This window comes from Barbatula barbatula (assembly GCF_947034865.1).
Source record: "Barbatula barbatula genome assembly, chromosome: 15".
NCBI classification, from domain to species: Eukaryota; Metazoa; Chordata; class Actinopteri; order Cypriniformes; family Nemacheilidae; genus Barbatula; species Barbatula barbatula.
This window is the reverse complement of record NC_136778.1, coordinates 12,004,872-12,030,533: the sequence shown is the minus strand read 5'-3', so window position 1 is coordinate 12,030,533 and position 25,662 is coordinate 12,004,872. Positions and strand designations below refer to the sequence as shown.

The window sequence follows — 25,662 nt, the reverse complement described above, 5'->3', positions numbered from 1 at the left end:
TGCAGGTAAATGTTTTATTCATCCCTGTGCCAACAGAAAATCAAACCAATTTGTAATTATATGCAAGTAAATTCATAAAATGGCACCGCATGTGAGTATATCTGGTTAAATGCTTGAAGAAAATCTTTGATACTTGTGCACATTAATTCTTAATTTGTTGGAATAGTATTGAGAAAACAATCTTACCTGCAAAGATGAACTGCTGTCTGATAATGTGGCCCACTGTGTTTCAGACTGAACTATGAGTTTTGACTCTGATGGGAGTGTTGGAGGAATTTGTGTTGTACATTCAGCTCTCACAAAATCTGAAGCATTTGTTGCCATTGATTTTGAGGTTTCTGAATGTTCAGAGTCTGTTGTATGTGTATGTATGGATTGAGGAGTCTGTAACTCGCTCTCACGGCTTGTATGTTCTTTCCTAGATGATGTTCTAGTCTTCTTTCCGCTCTTGGTCATTTTTGTGGGCTTTTGGGGTGATCTGTTTGCTTCAACTGAGAGTTCTGTGTCTGGTACATTTGTTGTTTTGTCACTGTTGACCTCCTGCTCATGTCTCTCCATTATTGTGACATCATGCTGGCGAACCACAGACACAACATCAGTGTTATCTGTAATCAAGTTAGTTGATGTCTCTGTTTTTAGGATTGTATGTTGGCCTGTCACAGCCAACTGTTGTGGTTCCTCTTTTTTACCTTCTCTAATGTCAATCTCCATGACTTCCAGAGATTTAGGACAGATTAGGCTTTCCCTCTGTTCTAGTTGAATGCGCTCTTGAGCTTCAACATTAATATTTGCAGATTCATTTTCTGATAGGGGTCTTTCAGGGTGTGAGACTTCAGGTTTCTCAGTGTCAACTGAGCTCTTGTGTTGACTCTTGATATGTGAATGAGAGGATTCACGTGTGTGAGAGGAGTCTTCGGGTTCATCAAATTGTGTTTGCTTCAATGACTGATAACTGTCTGATGGTGCTGTAGGTGAAAAAACATCTGAAATGACAGTAAATACTTTCTTTGCAAGTTGTTTAGCTGATGGGTGTTTCTCAGGTTTAGGTTTGAATTTGAAATCAGATTCAGATGCAAAATCTCCCTGCAGACATTCATCATCTCTTATTTCAGGTCCAGTATCACCCTTTATCTCAGAGGCAGAAATGAATTGCTGTTTATCGGTGTCCTGGCGTGGTTGGGTCGTTCTCTGTGCTTCAGGGTGGATGTCAAGTTTTGACTCCGAGCTTGGTGTAGAGAGAATTTGTGTTGCTTCAGTTGCTATTACTGTAGAGGCTTTAGTATGTACTGACTGTACAGATTTCACTTTGGTTAAGGCGACATCACTTGGAGAACAGACATCTGTGACATTAGCACTTTCTGCTCCACCACAAGAGATGCTTACAGTCACTGAATGTTGATCTACAGTCTCTGTGTTTGACTGACAGGATTCTGAAGATACAGTCAGTGATGTTTCTGTACTGTCCTGTGGCTTTATCTCAGAGGTCTGAAGGATTTCAGAGTCAGTTGGACTTTTAGGTTTATAACCTTTCGTCTTCAGCTCTCTAATAATCCCATCGCTTGTCTGTTCATTTTCAGGTGATTTTCTGCTCTTCTTTCTAGCCTTAGGTACATTTGGAGGCTTGGTTTGTTTTGTCAGTGGTTTCTTTGCTTCAACTGAAAAATCTTTGTCTTGTGCATGTTTGTTTTTGTCAACTGTGACTTCAACTTCATGCGTCTCAACTACTGTGACATCATGCGGGTGAAGCGAAGACCCCAAATCACTGTCTTCTCCAGTGTGAACTGTTTTAATGACTGAATGTCGACCTTCTACAATCATCTGATATAGCTCTTCTTTTTCATCTTTGTTAATGTCAATCTCCATGACATCAGGTGCTTGCAACTGGTCAAGTGACGTTAGTGTCTGTTTAGGCTGTACTGATGCAACAAATGGTTTCATATCACTCTTGTCTGAAAGGCCTGTTTCCAGGTTTTGGTCTTCCGTTCTCTCAGTGTCAGAAGAACTCTTCTGTTGACTCTTGATATCTGAATGAGAGGATTCATCTTTGTGAGCAGAGTCTTCAGGGTCCTCAAATTGTGTCAGGTGCAGTGATCCATCTGATGGCAAAGCAGATTGATCAACATCTAAAATTATAGTAAATACTTTCTTTGCATTTCTTGCATCTTCTTCGTTCTCTGGGAAAGCAGACACAGCATCAGTTGATGAATCCTTCTCAAGTTTGGGGGCAAAATCTTCCTGAGCAGGTGCAACATGATCAGTGGGGATGTTTTCATCAAGATGATCATCTGAATCAGTATTTAGTTTTGTTTCAGGATCTGGGACACAATGATTCTGGTTGAGTTTGTCATGATCGAAGTCTAGTTCTGTGGTAAAGACGGATGTTGGGATCTCAGGGTTAAGTGGATCACACCAGGATGAAGCATGAGTTGAACTTAATTTCAAAGATGAACTGCTGTCTGATAATGTGGCCCACTGTGTTTCAGACTGAACTATGAGTTTTGACTCTGATGGGAGTGTTGGAGGAATTTGTGTTGTACATTCAGCTCTCACAAAATCTGAAGCATTTGTTGCCATTGATTTTGAGGTTTCTGAATGTTCAGAGTCTGTTGTATGTGTATGTATGGATTGAGGAGTGTGTAACTCGCTCTCACGGCTTGTATGTTCTTTCCTAGTTGATTTTCTAGTCTTCTTTCCGCTCTTGGTCATTTTTGTGGGCTTTTGGGGTGATCTGTTTGCTTCAACTGAGAGTTCTGTGTCTGGTACATTTGTTGTTTTGTCACTGTTGACCTCCTCCTCATGTCTCTCCATTATTGTGACATCATGCTGGCGAACCAAAGACACAACATCAGTGTTATCTGTAATCAAGTTAGTTGATGTCTCTGTTTTTAGGATTGTATGTTGGCCTGTCACAGCCAACTGTTGTGGTTCCTCTTTTTTAACTTCTCTACTGTCAATCTCCATGACTTCCAGAGATTTAGGACAGATTAGTCTTTCCCTCTGTTCTAGTTGAATGCGCTCTTGAGCTTCAACATTAATATTTGCAGATTCATTTTCTGATAGGGGTCTTTCAGGGTGTGAGACTTCAGGTTTCTCAGTGTCAGTTGAGCTCTTGTGTTGACTCTTGATATGTGAATGAGAGGATTCACGTGTGTGAGAGGAGTCTTCGGGTTCATCAAATTGTGTTTGCTTCAGTGACTGATAACTGTCTGACGGTGCTGTAGGGGAAAAAACATCTGAAACGACAGTAAATACTTTCTTTGCAAGTTGTTTAGCTGATGGGTGTTTCTCAGGTTTAGGTTTGAATTTGAAATCAGATTCAGATGCAAAATCTCCCTGCAGACATTCATCATCTCTTATTTCAGGTCCAGTATCACCCTTTATCTCAGAGGCAGAAATGAATTGCTGTTTATCGGTGTCCTGGCGTGGTTGGGTCGTTCTCTGTGCTTCAGGGTGGATGTCAAGTTTTGACTCCGAGCTTGGTGTGGGAAGAATTTGTGCTGCTTCAGTTGCTATTACTGTAGAGGCTTTAATATGTACTGACTGTACAGATTTCACTTTGGTTAAGGCGACATCACTTGGAGAACAGACATCTGTGACATTAGCACTTTCTGCTCCACCACAAGAGATGCTTACAGTCACTGAATGTTGATCTACAGTCTCTGTGTTTGACTGACAGGATTCTGAAGATACAGTCAGTGATGTTTCTGTACTGTCCTGTGGCTTTATCTCAGAGGTCTGAAGGATTTCAGAGTCAGTTGGACTTTTAGGTTTATAATCTTTCGTCTTCAGCTCTCTAATAATCCCATCGCTTGTCTGTTCATTTTCAGGTAATTTTCTGCTCTTCTTTCTAGCCTTAGGAACATTTGGAGGCTTGGTTTGTTTTGTCAGTGGTTTCTTTGCTTCAACTGAAAACTCTTTGTCTTGTGCATGTTTGTTTTTGTCAACTGTGACTTCAACTTCATGCGTCTCAACTACTGTGACATCATGCGGGTGAAGCGAAGACCCCAAATCACTGTCTTCTACAGTGTGAACTGTTTTAATGACTGAATGTCGACCTTCTACAATCATCTGATATAGCTCTTCTTTTTTATCTTTGTTAATGTCAATCGCCATGACATCAGGTGTTTGCAACTGGTCAAGTGACGTTAGTGTCTGTTTAGGCTGTACTGATGCAACAAATGGTTTCATATCACTCTTGTCTGAAAGGCCTGTTTCCAGGTTTTGGTCTTCCGTTCTCTCAGTGTCAGAAGAACTCTTCTGTTGACTCTTGATATCTGAATGAGAGGATTCATCTTTGTGAGCAGAGTCTTCAGGGTCCTCAAATTGTGTCAGGTGCAGTGATCCATCTGATGGCAAAGCAGATTGATCAACATCTAAAATTATAGTAAATACTTTCTTTGCATTTCTTGCATCTTCTTCGTTCTCTGGGAAAGCAGACACAGCATCAGTTGATGAATCCTTCTCAAGTTTGGGGGCAAAATCTTCCTGAGCAGGTGCAACATGATCAGTGGGGATGTTTTCATCAAGATGATCATCTGAATCAGTATTTAGTTTTGTTTCAGGATCTGGGACACAATGATTCTGGTTGAGTTTGTCGTGATCGAAGTCTAGTTCTGTGGTAAAGACGGATGTTGGGATCTCAGGGTTGAGTGGATCACACCAGGATGAAGCATGAGTTGAACTTAATTTCAAAGATGAACTGCTGTCTGATAATGTGGCCCACTGTGTTTCAGACTGAACTATGAGTTTTGACTCTGATGGGAGTGTTGGAGGAATTTGTGATGTACATTCAGCTCTCACAAAATCTGAAGCATTTGTTGCCATTGATTTTGAGGTTTCTGAATGTTCAGAGTCTGTTGTATGTGTATGTATGGATTGAGGAGTGTGTAACTCGCTCTCACGGCTTGTATGTTCTTTCCTAGATGATTTTCTAGTCTTCTTTCCGCTCTTGGTCATTTTTGTGGGCTTTTGGGGTGATCTGTTTGCTTCACCTGAGAGTTCTGTGTCTGGTACATTTGTTGTTTTGTCACTGTTGAACTCCTCCTCATGTCTCTCCATTATTGTGACATCATGCTGGCGAACCACAGACACAACATCAGTGTTATCTGTAATCAAGTTAGTTGATGTCTCTGTTTTTAGGATTGTATGTTGGCCTGTCACAGCCAACTGTTGTGGTTCCTCTTTTTTAACTTCTCTAATGTCAATCTCCATGACTTCCAGAGATTTAGGACAGATTAGTCTTTCCCTCTGTTCTAGTTGAATGCGCTCTTGAGCTTCAACATTAATATTTGCAGATTCATTTTCTGACAGGGGTCTTTCAGGGTGTGAGACTTCAGGTTTCTCAGTGTCAGTTGAGCTCTTGTGTTGACTCTTGATATGTGAATGAGAGGATTCACGTGTGTGAGAGGAGTCTTCGGGTTCATCAAATTGTATTTGCTTCAGTGACTGATAACTGTCTGAAGGTGCTGTAGGTGAAAAAACATCTGAAAAGACAGTAAATACTTTCTTTGCAAGTTGTTTAGCTGATGGGTGTTTCTCAGGTTTAGGTTTGAATTTGAAATCAGATTCAGATGCAAAATCTCCCTGCAGACATTCATCATCTCTTATTTCAGGTCCAGTATCACCCTTTATGTCAGGGGCAGAAATGAATTGCTGTTTATCGGTGTCCTGGTGTGGTTGGGTCGTTCTCTGTGCTTCAGGGTGGATGTCAAGTTTTGACTCCGAGCTTGGTGTGGGAAGAATTTGTGCTGCTTCAGTTGCTATTACTGTAGAGGCTTTAGTATGTACTGACTGTACAGATTTCACTTTGGTTAAGGCGACATCACTTGGAGAACAGACATCGGTGACATGAGCACTTTCTGCTCCACCACAAGAGACGCTTACAGTCACTGAATGTTGATCTACAGTCTCTGTGTTTGACTGACAGGATTCTGAAGATACAGTCAGTGATGTTTCTGTACTGTCCTGTGGCTTTATCTCAGAGGCCTGAAGGATCTTAGAGTCAGTTGGACTTTTAGGTTTATAATCTTTCGTCTTCAGCTCTCTAATACTCCCATTGCTTGTCTGTTCATTTTCAGGTAATTTTCTGCTCTTCTTTCTAGCCTTAGGAACATTTGGAGGCTTGGTTTGTTTTGTCAGTGGTTTCTTTGCTTCAACTGAAAACTCTTTGTCTTGTGCATGTTTGTTTTTGTCAACTGCGACTTCAACTTCATGCGTCTCAACTACTGTGACATCATGCGGGTGAAGCGAAGACCCCAAATCACTGTCTTCTCCAGTGTGAACTGTTTTAATGACTGAATGTCGACCTTCTACAATCATCTGATATAGCTCTTCTTTTTCATCTTTGTTAATGTCAATCTCCATGACATCAGGTGCTTGCAACTGGTCAAGTGACGTTAGTGTCTGTTTAGGTTGTACTGATGCAACAAATGGTTTCATATCACTCTTGTCTGAAAGGCCTGTTTCCAGGTTTTGGTCTTCAGTTCTCTCAGTGTCAGAAGAACTCTTCTGTTGACTCTTGATATCTGAATGAGAGGATTCATCTTTGTGAGCAGAGTCTTCAGGGTCCTCAAATTGTGTCAGGTGCAGTGATCCATCTGATGGCAAAGCAGATTGATCAACATCTAAAATTATAGTAAATACTTTCTTTGCATTTCTTGCATCTTCTTCGTTCTCTGGGAAAGCAGACACAGCATCAGTTGATGAATCCTTCTCAAGTTTGGGGGCAAAATCTTCCTGAGCAGGTGCAACATGATCAGTGGGGATGTTTTCATCAAGATGATCATCTGAATCAGTATTAAGTTTTGTTTCAGGATCTGGGACACTATGATTCTGGTTGAGTTTGTCATGATCAGAGTCTAGTTCTTTGGTAAAGACGGATGTTGGGATCTCAGGGTTGAGTGGATCACACCAGGATGAAGCATGAGTTGAACTTAATTTCAAAGATGAACTGCTGTCTGATAATGTGGCCCACTGTGTTTCAGACTGAACTATGAGTTTTGACTCTGATGGGAGTGTTGGAGGAATTTGTGTTGTACATTCAGCTCTCACAAAATCTGAAGCATTTGTTGCCATTGATTTTGAGGTTTCTGAATGTTCAGAGTCTGTTGTATGTGTATGTTTGGATTGAGGAGTCTGTAGCTCGCTATCATGGCTTGTATGTTCTTTCCTAGATGATGTTCTAGTCTTCTTTCCGCTCTTGGTCATTTTTGTGGGCTTTTGGGGTGATCTGTTTGCTTCACCTGAGAGTTCTGTGTCTGGTACATTTGTTGTTTTGTCACTGTTGACCTCCTCCTCATTTCTCTCCATTATTGTGACATCATGCTGGCGAACCACAGACACAACATCAGTGTTATCTGTAATCAAGTTGGTTGATGGCTCTGTTTTTAGGATTGTATGTTGGCCTGTCACAGCCAACTGTTGTGGTTCCTCTTTTTTAACTTCTCTACTGTCAATCTCCATGACTTCCAGAGATTTAGGACAGATTAGTCTTTCCCTCTGTTCTAGTTGAATGCGCTCTTGAGCTTCAACATTAATATTTGCAGATTCATTTTCTGACAGGGGTCTTTCAGGGTGTGAGACTTCAGGTTTCTCAGTGTCAGTTGAGCTCTTGTGTTGACTCTTGATATGTGAATGAGAGGATTCACGTGTGTGAGAGGAGTCTTCGGGTTCATCAAATTGTGTTTGCTTCAGTGACTGACAACTGTCCGACGGTGCTGTAGGGGAAAAAACATCTGAAACGACAGTAAATACTTTCTTTGCAAGTTGTTTAGCTGATTGGTGTTTCTCAGGTTTAGGTTTGAATTTGAAATCAGATTCAGATGCAAAATCTCCCTGCAGACATTCATCATCTCTTATTTCAGGTCCAGTATCACCCTTTATCTCAGAGGCAGATATGAATTGCTGTTTATCGGTGTCCTGGCGTGGTTGGGTCGTTCTCTGTGCTTCAGGGTGGATGTCAAGTTTTGACTCCGAGCTTGGTGTGGAGAGAATTTGTGTTGCTTCAGTTGCTATTACTGTAGAGGCTTTAGTGTGAACTGACTGTACAGATTTCACTTTGGTTAAGGCGACAACACCTGTAGAACAGACATCTGTGACATTCGCACTTTCTGCTCCAGCACAAGAGATGCTTACAGTCACTGAATGTTGATCTACAGTCTCTGTTGACTGACAGGATTCTGAAGATACAGTCAATGATGTTTCTGTACTGTCCTGTGGCTTTATCTCAGAGGTCTGAAGGATTTCAGAGTCAGTTGGACTTTTAGGTTTATAACCTTTCGTCTTCAGCTCTCTAATAATCCCATCGCTTGTCTGTTCATTTTCAGGTAATTTTCTGCTCTTCTTTCTAGCCTTAGGAACATTTGGAGGCTTGGTTTGTTTGGTCAGTGGTTTCTTTGCTTCAACTGAAAACTCTTTGTCTTGTGCATGTTTGTTTTTGTCAACTGTGACTTCAACTTCATGCGTCTCAACTACTGTGACATCATGCGGGTGAAGCAAAGACCCCAAATCACTGTCTTCTCCAGTGTGAACTGTTTTAATGACTGAATGTCGACCTTCTACAATCATCTGATATAGCTCTTCTTTTTCATCTTTTTTAATGTCAATCTCCATGACATCAGGTGCTTGCAACTGGTCAAGTGACGTTAGTGTCTGTTTAGGCTGTACTGATGCAACAAATGGTTTCATATCACTCTTGTCTGAAAGGCCTGTTTCCAGGTTTTGGTCTTCCATTCTCTCAGTGTCAGAAGAACTCTTCTGTTGACTCTTGATGTCTGAATGAGAGGATTCATCTTTGTGAGCAGAGTCTTCAGGATCCTCAAATTGTGTCAGGTGCAGTGATCCATCTGATGGCAAAGCAGATTGATCAACATCTAAAATTATAGTAAATACTTTCTTTGCATTTCTTGCATCTTCTTCGTTCTCTGGGAAAACAGACACAGCATCAGTTGATGAATCCTTCTCAAGTTTAGGGGCAAAATCTTCCTGAGCAGGTGCAACATGATCAGTGGGGACGTTTCCACCAAGATGATCATCTGAATCAGTATTTAGTTTTGTTTCAGGATCTGGGACACAATGATTCTGGTTGAGTTTGTCATGATCGAAGTCTAGTTCTGTGGTAAAGACGGATGTTGGGATCTCAGGGTTGAGTGGATCACACCAGGATGAAGCATGAGTTGAACTTAATTTCAAAGATGAACTGCTGTCTGATAATGTGGCCCACTGCGTTTCAGAATGAACTATGAGTTTTGACTCTGATGGGAGTGTTGGAGGAATCTGTGATGTACATTCAGCTCTCACAAAATCTGAAGCATTTGTTGCCATTGATTTTGAGGTTTCTGAATGTTCAGAGTCTGTTGTATGTGTATGTATGGATTGAGGAGTGTGTAACTCGCTCTCACGGCTTGTATGTTCTTTCCTAGATGATTTTCTAGTCTTCTTTCCGCTCTTGGTCATTTTTGTGGGCTTTTGGGGTGATCTGTTTGCTTCACCTGAGAGTTCTGTGTCTGGTACATTTGTTGTTTTGTCACTGTTGACCTCCTCCTCATGTCTCTCCATTATTGTGACATCATGCTGGCGAACCACAGACACAACATCAGTGTTACCTGTAATCAAGTTAGTTGATGTTTCTGTTTTAAGGATTGTATGTTGGCCTGTCACAGCCAACTGTTGTGGTTCCTCTTTTTTAACTTCTCTACTGTCAATCTCCATGACTTCCAGAGATTTAGGACAGATTAGTCTTTCCCTCTGTTCTAGTTGAATGCGCTCTTGAGCTTCAACATTAATATTTGCAGATTCATTTTCTGACAGGGGTCTTTCAGGGTGTGAGACTTCAGGTTTCTCAGTGTCAGTTGAGCTCTTGTGTTGATTCTTGATATGTGAATGAGAGGATTCACGTGTGTGAGAGGAGTCTTCGGGTTCATCAAATTGTGTTTGCTTCAGTGACTGATAACTGTCTGATGGTGCTGTAGGTGAAAAAACATCTGAAATGACAGTAAATACTTTCTTTGCAAGTTGTTTAGCTGATGGGTGTTTCTCAGGTTTAGGTTTGAATTTGAAATCAGATTCAGATGCAAAATCTCCCTGCAGACATTCATCATCTCTTATTTCAGGTCCAGTATCACCCTTTATGTCAGGGGCAGAAATGAATTGCTGTTTATCGGTGTCCTGGCGTGGTTGGGTCGTTCTCTGTGCTTCAGGGTGGATGTCAAGATTTGACTCCGAGCTTGGTGTGGGAAGAATTTGTGCTGCTTCAGTTGCTATTACTGTAGAGGCTTTAGTATGTACTGACTGTACAGATTTCACTTTGGTTAAGGCGACAACACCTGGAGAACAGACATCTGTGACATTAGCACTTTCTGCTCCAGCACAAGAGATGCTTACAGTCACTGAATGTTGATCTACAGTCTCTGTTGACTGACAGGATTCTGAAGATACAGTCAGTGATTTTTCTGTACTGTCCTGTGGCTTTATCTCAGAGGTCTGAAGGATCTTAGAGTCAGTTGGACTTTTAGGTTTATAATCTTTCGTCTTCAGCTCTCTAATAATCCCATCGCTTGTCTGTTCATTTTCAGTTGATTTTCTGCTCTTCTTTCTAGCCTTGGGAACATTTGGAGGCTTGGTTTGTTTTGTCAGTGGTTTCTTTGCTTCAACTGAAAACTCTTTGTCTTGTGCATGTTTGTTTTTGTCAACTGTGACTTCAACTTCATGCGTCTCAACTACTGTGACATCATGCGGGTGAAGCGAAGACCCCAAATCACTGTCTTCTCCAGTGTGAACTGTTTTAATGACTGAATGTCGACCTTCTACAATCATCTGATATAGCTCTTCTTTTTCATCTTTGTTAATGTCAATCTCCATGACATCAGGTGCTTGCAACTGGTCAAGTGACACTAACGTCTGTTTAGGCTGTACTGATGCAACAAATGGTTTCATATCACTCTTGTCTGAAAGGCCTGTTTCCAGGTTTTGGTCTTCCGTTCTCTCAGTGTCAGAAGAACTCTTCTGTTGACTCTTGATATCTGAATGAGAGGATTCATCTCTGTGAACAGAGTCTTCAGGATCCTCAAATTGTGTCAGGTGCAGTGATCCATCTGATGGCAAAGCAGATTGATCAACATCTAAAATTATAGTAAATACTTTCTTTGCATTTCTTGCATCTTCTTCGTTCTCTGGGAAAGCAGACACAGCATCAGTTGATGAATCCTTCTCAAGTTTAGGGGCAAAATCTTCCTGAGCAGGTGCAACATGATCAGTGGGGACGTTTCCACCAAGATGATCATCTGAATCAGTATTTAGTTTTGTTTCAGGATCTGGGACACAATGATTCTGGTTGAGTTTGTCATGATCGAAGTCTAGTTCTGTGGTAAAGACGGATGTTGGGATCTCAGGGTTGAGTGGATCACACCAGGATGAAGCATGAGTTGAACTTAATTTCAAAGATGAACTGCTGTCTGATAATGTGGCCCACTGTGTTTCAGAATGAACTATGAGTTTTGACTCTGATGGGAGTGTTGGAGGAATTTGTGTTGTACATTCAGCTTTCACAAAATCTGAAGCATTTGTTGCCATTGATTTTGAGGTTTCTGAATGTTCAGAGTCTGTTGTATGTGTATGTTTGGATTGAGGAGTGTGTAACTCGCTCTCACGGCTTGTATGTTCTTTCCTAGATGATTTTCTAGTCTTCTTTCCGCTCTTGGTCATTTTTGTGGGCTTTTGGGGTGATCTGTTTGCTTCACCTGAGAGTTCTGTGTCTGGTACATTTGTTGTTTTGTCACTGTTGACCTCCTCCTCATGTCTCTCCATTATTGTGACATCATGCTGGCGAACCACAGACACAACATCAGTGTTACCTGTAATCAAGTTGGTTGATGGCTCTGTTTTTAGGATTGTATGTTGGCCTGTCACAGCCAACTGTTGTGGTTCCTCTTTTTTAACTTCTCTACTGTCAATCTCCATGACTTCCAGAGATTTAGGACAGATTAGGCTTTCCCTCTGTTCTAGTTGAATGCGCTCTTGAGCTTCAACATTAATATTTGCAGATTCATTTTCTGACAGGGGTCTTTCAGGGTGTGAGACTTCAGGTTTCTCAGTGTCAGTTGAGCTCTCGTGTTGACTCTTGATATGTGAATGAGAGGATTCACGTGTGTGAGAGGAGTCTTCGGGTTCATCAAATTGTGTTTGCTTCAGTGACTGATAACTGTCTGATGGTGCTGTAGGTGAAAAAACATCTGAAATGACAGTAAATACTTTCTTTGCAAGTTGTTTAGCTGATGGGTGTTTCTCAGGTTTAGGTTTGAATTTGAAATCAGATTCAGATGCAAAATCTCCCTGCAGACATTCATCATCTCTTATTTCAGGTCCAGTATCACCCTTTATCTCAGGGGCAGAAATGAATTGCTGTTTATCGGTGTCCTGGCGTGGTTGGGTCGTTCTCTGTGCTTCAGGGTGGATGTCAAGATTTGACTCCGAGCTTGGTGTGGGAAGAATTTGTGCTGCTTCAGTTGCTATTACTGTAGAGGCTTTAGTATGTACTGACTGTACAGATTTCACTTTGGTTAAGGCGACATCACTTGGAGAACAGACATCTGTGACATTAGCACTTTCTGCTCCACCACAAGAGATGCTTACAGTCACTGAATGTTGATCTACAGTCTCTGTGTTTGACTGACAGGATTCTGAAGATACAGTCAGTGATGTTTCTGTACTGTCCTGTGGCTTTATCTCAGAGGTCTGAAGGATTTCAGAGTCAGTTGGACTTTTAGGTTTATAACCTTTCGTCTTCAGCTCTCTGATACTCCCATTGCTTGTCTGTTCATTTTCAGGTGATTTTCTGCTCTTCTTTCTAGCCTTAGGAACATTTGGAGGCTTGGTTTGTTTGGTCAGTGGTTTCTTTGCTTCAACCGAAAACTCTTTGTCTTGTGCATGTTTGTTTTTGTCAACTGTGACTTCAACTTCATGCGTCTCAAATACTGTGACATCATGCGGGCGAAGCGAAGACCCCAAATCACTGTCTTCTCCAGTGTGAACTGTTTTAATGACTGAATGTCGACCTTCTACAATCATCTGATATAGCTCTTCTTTTTCATCTTTGTTAATGTCAATCTCCATGACATCAGGTGCTTGCAACTGGTCAAGTGATGTTAGTGTCTGTTTAGGCTGTACTGATGCAACAAATGGTTTCATATCACTCTTGTCTGAAAGGCCTGTTTCCAGGTTTTGGTCTTCAGTTCTCTCAGTGTCAGAAGAACTCTTCTGTTGACTCTTGATATCTGAATGAGAGGATTCATCTTTGTGAGCAGAGTCTTCAGGGTCCTCAAATTGTGTCAGGTGCAGTGATCCATCAGATGGCAAAGCAGATTGATCAACATCTAAAATTATAGTAAATACTTTCTTTGCATTTCTTGCATCTTCTTCGTTCTCTGGGAAAGCAGACACAGCATCAGTTGAAGAATCCTTCTCAAGTTTGGGGGGAAAATCTTCCTGAGCAGGTGCAACATGATCAGTGGGGATGTTTTCATCAAGATGATCATCTGAATCATTATTCAGTTTTGTTTCAGGATCTGGGACACTATGATTCTGGTTGAGTTTGTAATGATCAGAGTCTAGTTCTGTGGTAAAGACGGATGTTGGGATCTCAGGGTTGAGTGGATCACACCAGGATGAAGCATGAGTTGAACTTAATTTCAAAGATGAACTGCTGTCTGATAATGTGGCCCACTGTGTTTCAGACTGAACTATGAGTTTTGACTCTGATGGGAGTGTTGGAGGAATTTGTGTTGTACATTCAGCTCTCAGAAAATCTGAAGCATTTGTTGCCATTGATTTTGAGGTTTCTGAATGTTCAGAGTCTGTTGTATGTGTATGTTTGGATTGAGGAGTCTGTAGCTCGCTATCACGGCTTGTATGTTCTTTCCTAGATGATGTTCTAGTCTTCTTTCCGCTCTTGGTCATTTTTGTGGGCTTTTGGGGTGATCTGTTTGCTTCAACTGAGAGTTCTGTGTCTGGTACATTTGTTGTTTTGTCACTGTTGACCTCCTGCTCATGTCTCTCCATTATTGTGACATCATGCTGGCGAACCACAGACACAACATCAGTGTTATCTGTAATCAAGTTGGTTGATGTTTCTGTTTTTAGGATTGTATGTTGGCCTGTCATAGCCAACTGTTGTGGTTCCTCTTTTTTACCTTCTCTAATGTCAATCTCCATGACTTCCAGAGATTTAGGACAGATTAGGCTTTCCCTCTGTTCTAGTTGAATGCGCACTTGAGCTTCAACATTAATATTTGCAGATTCATTTTCTGACAGGGGTCTTTCAGGGTGTGAGACTTCAGGTTTCTCAGTGTCAACTGAGCTCTTGTGTTGACTCTTGATATGTGAATGAGAGGATTCACATGTGTGAGAGGAGTCTTCGGGTTCATCAAATTGTGTTTGCTTCAGTGACTGATAACTGTCTGATGGTGCTGTAGGTGAAAAAAGTTCTGAAACGACAGTAAATACTTTCTTTGCAAGTTGTTTAGCTGATGGGTGTTTCTCAGGTTTAGGTTTGAATTTGAAATCAGATTCAGATGCAAAATCTCCCTGCAGACATTCATCGTCTCTTATTTCAGGTCCAGTATCACCCTTTATCTCAGGGGCAGAAATGAATTGCTGTTTATCGGTGTCCTGGCGTGGTTGGGTCGTTCTCTGTGCTTCAGGGTGGATGTCAAGTTTTGACTCCGAGCTTGGTGTGGGAAGAATTTGTGCTGCTTCAGTTGCTATTACTGTAGAGGCTTTAGTGTGTACTGACTGTACAGATTTCACTTTGGTTAAGGCGACATCACCTGGAGAACAGACATGTGTGACATTAGCACTTTCTGCTCCAGCACAAGAGATGCTTACAGTCACTGAATGTTGATCTACAGTCTCTGTGTTTGACTGACAGGATTCTGAAAATACAGTCAGTGATGTTTCTGTACTGTCCTGTGGCTTTATCTCAGAGGTCTGAAGGATTTCAGAGTCAGTTGGACTTTTAGGTTTATAACTTTTCGTCTTCAGCTCTCTAATACTCCCATTGCTAGTCTGTTCAGTTTCAGGTGATTTTCTGCTCTTCTTTCTAGCCTTAGCAACATTTGGAGGCTTGGTTTGTTTGGTCAGTGGTTTCTTTGCTTCAACCGAAAACTCTTTGTCTTGTGCATGTTTGTTTTTGTCAACTGTGACTTCAACTTCATGCGTCTCAACTACTGTGACATCATGCGGGTGAAGCGAAGACCCCAAATCACTGTCTTCTCCAGTGTGAACTGTTTTAATGACTGAATGTCGACCTTCTACAGTCATCTGATATAGCTCTTCTTTTTCATCTTTGTTAATGTCAATCTCCATGACATCAGGTGCTTGCAACTGGTCAATTGACGTTAGTGTCTGTTTAGGTTGTACTGATGCAACAAATGGTTTCATATCACTCTTGTCTGAAAGGCCTGTTTCCAGGTTTTGGTCTTCAGTTCTCTCAGTGTCAGAAGAACTCTTCTGTTGACTCTTGATATCTAAATGAGAGGATTCATCTATGTGAGCAGAGTCTTCAGGATCCTCAAATTGTGTCAGGTGCAGTGATCCATCTGATGGCAAAGCAGATTGATCAACATCTAAAATTATAGTAAATACTTTCTTTGCATTTCTTGCATCTTCTTCGTTCTCTGGGTAAACAGACACAGCATCAGTTGACGAATCCTTCTCAAGTTTAGGAGCAAAATCTTCCTGAGCAGGTTCAACATGATCAGTGGGGATGTTTTCATCAAGATGATCATCTGAATCAGTATTCAGTTTTGTTTCAGGATCTGGGACACTAAGATTCTGGTTGAGTTTGTCATGATCAGAGTCTAGTTCTGTGGTAAAGACAGATGTTGGGCTCTCAGGGTTGAGTGGATCACACCAGGATGAAGCATGAGTTGCACTTAATTTTAAAGATAAACTGCTGTCTGGAAATTTGGTCTGCTGTGTTTCTGACTGAACTATGAGTTTTGACTTTGATGGGAGTGTCAGAGGAATTTGTGTTGAACATTCAGCTCTCACAAAATCTGAAGCATTTGTTGGCATTGATTTTGAGGTTTCTGTTTGTGTTGACTGCACAGATTCCACTGCTGTTAAGGCCACATCATCTGTAGGATGATCATCTATTCTATCAGTTTGGGCACCTGCAGCATGAGTGATGGTAACGGTCTCTGACTCTCCAGCCTTATCTTCTGGTTGTAGGAGATTAAGGGCATCTGTCTGTATGGTGAGAAATTCTTCTGATCGATTATCTTCTGTATTCAATGACACTGGAGTGTTTGACTGACTAGAATCGGAAGACACATGAAGTGATGTATCTGTGTTATCTAGTAGTCTTAATTCAGAGGTTTGAATGGATTTTGAGTAGGTTGTGTTTGTTTGTTTGGAATGAATAGTTTTTAACTCTCTGCTACAGACATTACTAGCTTGTTCTTCATGTTTTGATTTTCCAGTTTTTGTTCTAGTCTTAGGAATTTTTGTGGGCTTTTGGGGTGATTTTTTTGCTTCACCTGAGAGTTCTGTGTCTGGTACATTTGTTGTTTTGTCACTGGTGACCTCCTCCTCATGCCTCTCCATTTTTGTGACATCATGCTGGTTAACTCCAGACAACAAATCACTGTCGTCTCCAGTGTGAACATCCATTTGGCTGAATATGGTTGTTTTTATCAATTTATGTTGGGCTTCTAAATTCAGCTGATGTGCTGCTTCTTTATCATCTTTTATCAAGTCAACCTCTACGACCTCAGATGTTTTCAGCTGTATATGTGTTTCTGTCTGTCCTGGTCGGATATGCTCCTGTGCTTCAATATTATCCATCTCTAATTCAGAGACAGCTGACTTCAATTCTTCATTTTCTGACAGGGGTCTTTCAGGTGTTAAGGCTTTAGGTTTCTCAGTGTCAGCTGAGATCTTGTGTTGACTCTTGATATGTGAATGAGAGGATTCACATGTGTGAGAGGAGTCTTCAGGTTCATCAAATTGTGTTTGCTTCAGTGACTGATAACTGTCTGTTGGTGCTGTAGGTGAAAAAATATCTGAAATGACAGTAAATACTTTCTTTGCAAGTTTTTTAGCTGATGAGTCTTTCTTTGATTTAGGCTTGAAATCAGATTCAGACGCTGTGTCAAGAACAGCAGTTGGGGTTTCAGGGTCAAGTGGTCCCTCACAAGATGAGTCATGAGTGACACTTGATTTCACATCTGCATCATCAGTAGATTCTCTGACATCATCTCTTATTAAAGGTCCAGTTTTATCCCTCTCTTTAGAGACAGACATGGATTGCTGCTTATCCTTGTCCTGACATGGTTGAGTTGTTCTTGATGTTTCTGAATGGATGTCAAGTTCTGAAATCAGGTTGGAAGGAATTTGTGTTGTATACTCAAATATCCCGACACCTGAAGCATCACAAGACATCACTGTAGAGGATTTAGTGTGTTCTGACTGTACAGATTTCACTTTGGTTAAGGCGACATCACTTGGAGAACAGACATCTGTGACATTAGCACTTTCTGCTCCAGCACAAGAGATGCTTACAGTCACTGAATGTTGATCTACAGTCTCTGTTGACTGACAGGATTCTGAAGATACAGTCAGTGATGTTTCTGTACTGTCCTGTGGCTTTATCTCAGAGGTCTGAGGGATCTTAGAGTCAGTTGGACTTTTAGGTTTATAATCTTTCGTCTTCAGCTCTCTAATACTCCCATTGCTTGTCTGTTCATTTTCAGGTGATTTTCTGCTCTTCTTTCTAGCCTTAGCAACATTTGGAGGCTTGGTTTGTTTGGTCAGTGGTTTCTTTGCTTCAACCGAAAACTCTTTGTCTTGTGCATGTTTGTTTTTGTCAACTTTGACTTCAACTTCATGCGTCTCAACTACTGTGACATCATGCGGGTGAAGCGAAGACCCCAAATCACTGTCTTCTCCAGTGTGAACTGTTTTAATGACTGAATGTCGACCTTCTATAGTCACCTGATATAGCTCTTCTTTTTCATCTTTGTTAATGTCAATCTCAATGACATCAGGTGCTTGCAACTGGTCAAGTGACGTTAGTGTCTGTTTAGGCTGTACTGATGCAACAAATGGTTTCATTTCACTCTTGTCTGAAAGGCCTGTTTCCAGGTTTTGGTCTTCAGTTCTCTCAGTGTCAGAAGAACTCTTCTGTTGACTCTTGATATCTGAATGAGAGGATTTATCTATGTGAGCAGAGTCTTCAGGATCCTCAAATTGTGTCAGGTGCAGTGATCCATCTGATGGCAAAGCAGATTGATCAACATCTAAAATTATAGTAAATACTTTCTTTGCATTTCTTGCATCTTCTTCGTTCTCTAGGAAAAGAGACACAGCATCAGTTGATGAATCCTTCTGGAGTTTAGGAGCAAAATCGTCCTGAGCAGGTGCAACATGATCAGTGGGGATGTTTTCATCAAGATGATCATCTGAATCAGTATTCAGTTTTGTTTCAGGATCTGGGACACTAAGATTCTGGTTGAGTTTGTCATGATCGGAGTCTAGTTCTTTGGTAAAGACGGATGTTGGGATCTCAGGGTTGAGTGGATCACACCAGGATGAAGCATGAGTTGAACTTAATTTCAAAGATGAACTGCTGTCTGATAATGTGGCCCACTGTGTTTCAGACTGAACTATGAGTTTTGACTCTGATGGGAGTGTTGGAGGAATTTGTGTTGTACATTCAGCTCTCACAAAATCTGAAGCATTTGTTGCCATTGATTTTGAGGTTTCTGAATGTTCAGAGTCTGTTGTATGTGCATGTTTGGATTGAGGAGTGTGTAACTCGCACTCACTGCTTGTATGTTCTTTCCTAGATGATTTTCTAGTCTTCTTTCCGCTCTTGGTCATTTTTGTGGGCTTTTGTGGTGATTTGTTTGCTTCACCTGAGAGTTCTGTGTCTGGTACATTTGTTGTTTTGTCACTGGTGACCTCCTCCTCATGCCTCTCCATTTTTGTGACATCATGCTGGTTAACTCCAGACAACAAATCACTGTCGTCTCCAGTGTGAACATCCATTTGGCTGAATATGGTTGTTTTTATCAATTTATGTTGGGCTTCTAAATTCAGCTGATGTGCTGCTTCTTTATCATCTTTTATCAAGTCAACCTCTACGACCTCAGATGTTTTCAGCTGTATATGTGTTTCTGTCTGTCCTGGTTGGATATGCTCCTGTGCTTCAATATTATCCATCTCTAATTCAGAGACAGCTGACTTCAATTCTTCATTTTCTGACAGGGGTCTTTCAGGGTGTGAGACTTCAGGTTTCTCAGTGTCAGCTGAGCTCTTGTGTTGACTCTTGATATGTGAATGAGAGGATTCACGTGTGTGAGAGGAGTCTTCAGGTTCATCAAATTGTGTTTGCAGCAGTGACTGATAACTGTCTGATGGTGCTGTAGGTGAAAAAAGATCTGAAATGACAGTAAATACTTTCTTTGCAAGTTTTTTAGCTGATGAGTCTTTCTTTGATTTAGGCTTGAAATCAGATTCAGACGCTGTGTCAAGAACAGCAGTTGGGGTTTCAGGGTCAAGTGGTCCCTCACAAGATGAGTCATGAGTGACACTTGATTTCACATCTGCATCATCAGTAGATTCTCTGACATCATCTCTTATTAAAGGTCCAGTTTTATCCCTCTCTTTAGAGACAGACATGGATTGCTGCTTATCCTTGTCCTGACATGGTTGAGTTGTTCCTGATGTTTCTGAATGGATGTCAAGTTCTGAAATCAGGTTGGAAGGAATTTGTGTTGTATACTCAAATATCCCGACATCTGAAGCATCACAAGACATCACTGTAGAGGATTTAGTGTGTACTGACTGTACAGATTTCACTTTGGTTAAGGCAACATCGTCTAGAGAACAGACATCTGTGACATTCGTACTTTCAGCTCCAGCACGAGAGATGCTTACAGTCACTGAATGTTGATCCACAGTCCCTGAATGCTGATCTACAGTCTCTGTGTTTGACTGACTAGATTCTGAAGACATAGTCAGTGATGTTCCTGTAGTGTCCTGTGGCTTTCTCTCCGAGGTCTGAAGGATTTCTGAGTCAGTTGGGCTCTGATGTTTACAACTAGGCACTGTTAACTCTCTACTGCATGTCTGTTCAGTTTCAGGTGATTTTCTGTTCTTCTTTCTACCCTTTAAAATATTTGGAGCCTTTAGTGGTTGTTTCTTTGCTTCTTCTGACAACTTTTTCTCTTGTGCATGTTTGTTTTTTTCACCTGCTTCAAACTCATGAGTCTCAACTGTTGTGACATCAGGCTGGTTATACAAAGGGCCCAAATCACGGTATTCTCCAGTGTGGACATCTACTTGGTTTGATGTGTCTGTATTTATGATTGAATGCTGACCTTCTGCAATTTGCAGATGTGGGCCCTCACTTTTACCTTTGTTAATGTCAATCTCTGTGACATCAGGTGTTTTTGTTTGGATAAGTGCAGTTTGTGTCTGTTCTGAGTCCACAAATGGATTTACATATTTTTCATCCTGAGCTTTAAACTTATCCTTGTCTGATTTAGAGATTTTTGATTTCATGTCTGAAATGTCTCTTGCAGGCTTTTGATCTTCAGTCTTCTCAGTGTCTGCAGAACTCTTGTGTTGACTCTTGATATGTGAATGAGAGGATTCTTCTGTTTGAGAAGAATCTTGAGGATCCTCAAACTGTGTCAGGTGCAGTGACTGATTCTGATCTGATGTAGGATGATCAACATCCAAAACTATAGTAAATACTTTTTTTGCAGGTCTTGAAAGTTCTTCATATTCTCGGAAAACAGAAACAAGATCAGTTGATGAGTCTTTCTCAGGTTTAGGAGTGACAGCAATTTTAGGACCAAAATGTCCCCGAGTAGATTCAACATGATCTGAAACGGTACTCAGTTTTGTTTCAAGATATGGGAAACTAAGATTCTGGTTCAATTTGTTAAGATTTGAGTCTAGTTCTGTGGTAAAGACAGATTTTGTGGTTTCAGGGTTGAATGGATCACCGCCGGATGAAGCATGAGTTGCCCTTGACTTCACTTTTGTATCATCAGTGGATTCTCTGTCATCTTCTGTCATTACAAGTCTGGTTTCATCCCTCTCTTCAGATCTAGATATGAACTGCTGTTGATTTGTGTCCTGGTCTGGGGGAAAGTTCTCATTATCTGTGACTACTTTTTGTGTCAATTCAGGTAAAGACGATTCATCTTGGCAACAGTCATTAGTAGTATTATTTTGGGTAGCTCCGGTATATGAGATAATAACTGTCTTTGAGGTCTGAATGCATTCTGAGCCTGTTGTGTTTGTGAGTTTGGATTGATGAGTCTTTAACTCACTAACACTGCTTGCATGATCTCTGCCAGATGATTCTAGTCTTCTGGTCTTCTTTTTACTCTTAGTAATTTTTGTGGGCTTTTGGGGTGATCTGTTTGCTTCACCTGAGAGTTCTGTGTCTGGTGCATTTGTTGTTTTGTCACTGGTGACCTCCTCCTCATGTGTCTCCATTAAAGTGACATCATGCTGGGGAACTCCAGACACCACATCACCGTCTTCTCCAGTATGATAATCCATTTGCCTGGATTTGGTTATTTTTATGATAGCATGTTGGCCTTCTACAGTCAGCTGATGTGGTTCCTCTTTTTTGAGCTCTCTAATATCAATCTCCATCCCCTCAAGGTTTCTACAGAAGATAAATGGTTCACTCTGTCCTAGTTGGATGTCTTTTTGAGGTTTTAAATTAAGATTTGATGATTTAGAAACACTTGGTATCGCTTCTTCATTTTCTGACAGGGGTCTTTCAGGGTGTGAGACTTCAGGTTTCTCAGTGTCAGTTGAGCTCTTGTGTTGACTCTTGATATGTGAATGAGAGGATTCACGTGTGTGAGAGGAGTCTTCAGGTTCATCAAATTGTGTTTGCTTCAGTGACTGATAACTGTCTGATGGTGCTGTAGATGAAAAAATATCTGAAATGACAGTAAATACTTTCTTTGCAAGTTGTGTAGCTGATGAGTGTTTCTCAGGTTTAGGCTTGAAATCAGATGCAAAATCTCTATGTTGATTCTCGACAGTATCAATTGGGTTGTTCTCATTGAACTGAACATCTGATGTAGAAAGATCAGTGTGGACATACATGTGGCTTGATGTGACAATTGTATGTTGGCCTTCAACTGTCATCTGTGGTGGATCTTCTTTTTCACTTTTACTAATGTCCATCTCCATCCCCTCAGAGGTTTTCAGCTTGATAAGGGTAGTTTGCTTCTGTCCGGGTTTCACCGGATCCACATGTGGAATTGCACGCATGTCTTCTTCAGCTTCATTATTACCCGTGTCTGGGTCATGCTCTGTGGTTTTATCAGGAGCATCCAAGATCCTATCCCAAGTTGCAGCAGAAACTGGGATGCTTTGTGCCAATGGAACCTGATTGGATTCGCTAGGATTTGAGTCCATTTCTATGGTAGGTAGATGCTTTGACTCTGAGAGCAGTGTGGTGGAAATGTGTGTTGTAAACTCAGATCTCACTGCAAATGATGTATTTAATGGCATGTCTGCATTCACCGACACAGGAGTGTTTGAGACTATGGACACATTCAGTGATGTATCTGTAGTGTCCAGGGGCTCTATCTCAGAAGTCTGAATGCATACCGACTCAACAATGGCTGGAAGCTTTTGAAATGTTTTGCTTGCTTCGTCTGCAAGCTCTTTGGTTGGTGCAGTTGTTCTGTCAAAGGGGACCTCATCCGCATCCACCATTGTGGCATCATGGCGGTAAACCCCAGACCCCGAACCCCAGCCTTCTTCAGTCTTTAAATCCATTTGGCCTGATGTGTCGGCACTGAATGTGACTACACGTTGCCTCTCAATAGTAAGCAGATGCAGCTTTTCTTTATCACGTTTTTTAATATCAATCTCCACGACATCAGAGGTTTGCATTTGGGTAAGTTCAACTTGCCTCTGTATTGTTTCAACACATGTAATTACATCCATGTCTTTCTGAGCTTCAGGACTACCCTTCTCCGATTTAGAAATTCCTAATATCACGTCTCCCTTATCTGAAAAGCAGCCTTCATTGTCCTGGCCTTCAGGTTTTTTTGAGCCGGTGCATGGTGTTGGCTGCAGTTTGTCCGTTGATAATGCATGTGAATCAATTATACCCACGGCCACCTGCCAAACAAGCAAAAATAACTATTACTACACACAATTATACCATTACTATGAATAACGAACTTCATGATTTTGTTCCATTCAGTAAAAGAAGACCTTACAGGTTAGGAATGAATTGACATCAATGAGTTATAGAAGTATGTGTCAATACAAAGATTACAAAGCAGCTGTACATGAAACATATTGACTATAAGAAAAACATTTTAAGTTATACGAGTAAAAACAAAAAAGGTGAGAACACAGATGACACACACACACACACCAATTCAAACACACCCACAAACAAAACACTCCACACCCACAATATGCACACGTACTAACACACATAGACACACACACAAATGCGCATACACACGGAAACGCAGACAAACACGCACACAAAGACACACACCCACACACACGTAAATTTGTAGTAAATCAGAAAATTATTGATCAGTCACGTTAAGCCTCTGTTTTAATTTATTTATTCTTTGCCTTTAATTTAAAAGAAACGCATGCAAGATCGGGAAAGTAATGCTCTTTCTAAAAGTCTGTCCTTTTTCAGAGAAACCATTACGCAGAATAGAATAATTAGGTTGATACAGCCGAAGGATAAGCTCTGACATCAGAAAAGCATCTACGTAAAGTGCATGACAAAGAACATCCAACACATTCTCAAATGAAGCCCTCTGAGGTGGAATTCAACATGAATAGGCCTGGGTGCGTTACAGAATGGGTACTTCATTCACAAACTGAGCTGGATTTAGCTAAATAGAGTCATTATGTGTCAATCCCACAAAATTAGGTTTGTACTCAATGGCTTTAAACCCGATGACCCCAGAGCCAAAAAGAGAAAATAAGTGTTTGTCTGTCAAGTATTAAACAAAAGGGTCTCTCTCATGTCCTCTCTCTCTCGCCTACAACACCTCCTTATTGTGCACAGATTTACTCCAATCATCTAGAAGGAAATATACAATTTTCCAAACTTCCGTTTTGGTTCATCAAAGCCACATGTGGAAAAGATAAAAAAAACTTATATAAACCTGGAGCCCAGACAATTTCAGCCATTCAATAATTAATTTCCTTTAGTGCGTCAGATGTTCCTCTTACTGTATGATTGACTGAAATGGAATTACGGTTAACCGGCAACGCACAATGCACCTTACAACTAGTTACCTAGAAACAAATTGATTCTAGGCCTTAAAACTAAAAATGATTTCTGATAACACTACAGTCAATTACATACTTCAACCAGAACAAACCAAACCAGAAAATTACCTTAAGTGCCTGGGCGTTCTTATCAACATAAACCTGTAGATCACCGGACCGGGTGCCAACCTCCTGATTTAACTCCGTAAAACTCAGAACGTCCTGCATCTGGGCTCTCTGTGACTGTTCTGCTGTTTGAGGACACAGAATATCTTTTGCTGCATGATCTTGTGTTGTTGTAGGCTTGATGTGTTCTTGGACCATCTTAAGTGCTTTAGGCCTATTGGGATTTATTGCCCACTCTCTCTTCTCCGTGATCAGATGTCTGGTCCTTTGCATGCTTTCTTGAAGTCGAGCTCCATCTTCAACCAGTGCCTGCAGGTTTTCTGGACCTGCGAGGCTGGCCAGAAGTCCGATCTGCTGCAGTGAAGCATTTGATTCCTCCGCTTCCGCCTGCAGCTGCTCGGACAAACCCTGTCAGTCAAAACACACAATATAAGCAGAAATTAAACAACAGCATTGGATTTTATGTTGATATATTTTGTATAATGGCTAGATATTCACCTGGATCTTTTTGAGAACCAGTGGGGCATCACATTCAGTCAATGTGTTTAGGACATTTGTGATGGTCTGGATAGAGGACCGGTGTTTTTCTATTTCAGATGACACCTGAGCTTTAGCAGCTACCAGCTGTGTAAAGACTTCACTGGTCTCTGCAAAGATCTCCTTCACCTCTTCCATCTTTTTCCTAAGCTGGCTCTCAATCACCTTTACAACAAATCATATTGAAGATATTTTTGTTGAATCATAATTCCAGAAGCATAACATCATCACAACGAATCACAAATCGGTATTTTATAATATAAGTATACTATATAATATTAAATATTTCAGTAAAACAGCAAATTGGGTTTGATTGTGTCTTTGAGAATAACCTGAAGCTCCAGTGGAAACTCTGGACTCTGCAGCAGATCCTGAATCTCTGAAGATCTACGATGAAAACATTCAATGTTGTCTACCTGAGTCCTCAGCTCATCCTGCCAAGAAACAATAGATACAAGTGCTGTCAAATGTGTCTCAAGCATTTTCTGTTTTGAATTAAAATGACCCTTTGTTACCCAAATTACAAATTTGCAACAAAAACTAATGTAAACATTTGTTCATTGAAAAATGTTTGCTTGGGGGGTGTACTGTATATTATACTGATACTTATATATATATATATATATATATATATTAAACATTAACATTAAGATCAATCTAAAAATGATCATTTCATACTGTAGCTGTATTTAAAGGGATCATATG

General features: G+C 40.8%; 1 protein-coding gene across 1 annotated transcript in view; it reads right to left on the bottom strand.

The window, feature by feature from the left end:
* Positions 1 to 25,662, bottom strand: part of syne2a (spectrin repeat containing, nuclear envelope 2a) — a 79,914-nt gene that overhangs the window by 49,040 nt on the left and 5,212 nt on the right. Inside the window, exons 10-13 of the mRNA XM_079475345.1 lie at positions 25,290 to 25,391; positions 24,919 to 25,122; positions 24,424 to 24,828; positions 187 to 23,166 (exon numbers count right to left, since the gene is read on the bottom strand). Coding sequence (XP_079331471.1) covers positions 187 to 23,166; positions 24,424 to 24,828; positions 24,919 to 25,122; positions 25,290 to 25,391 — 23,691 coding nt within the window. The remainder of the gene's footprint in view (positions 1 to 186; positions 23,167 to 24,423; positions 24,829 to 24,918; positions 25,123 to 25,289; positions 25,392 to 25,662) is intronic.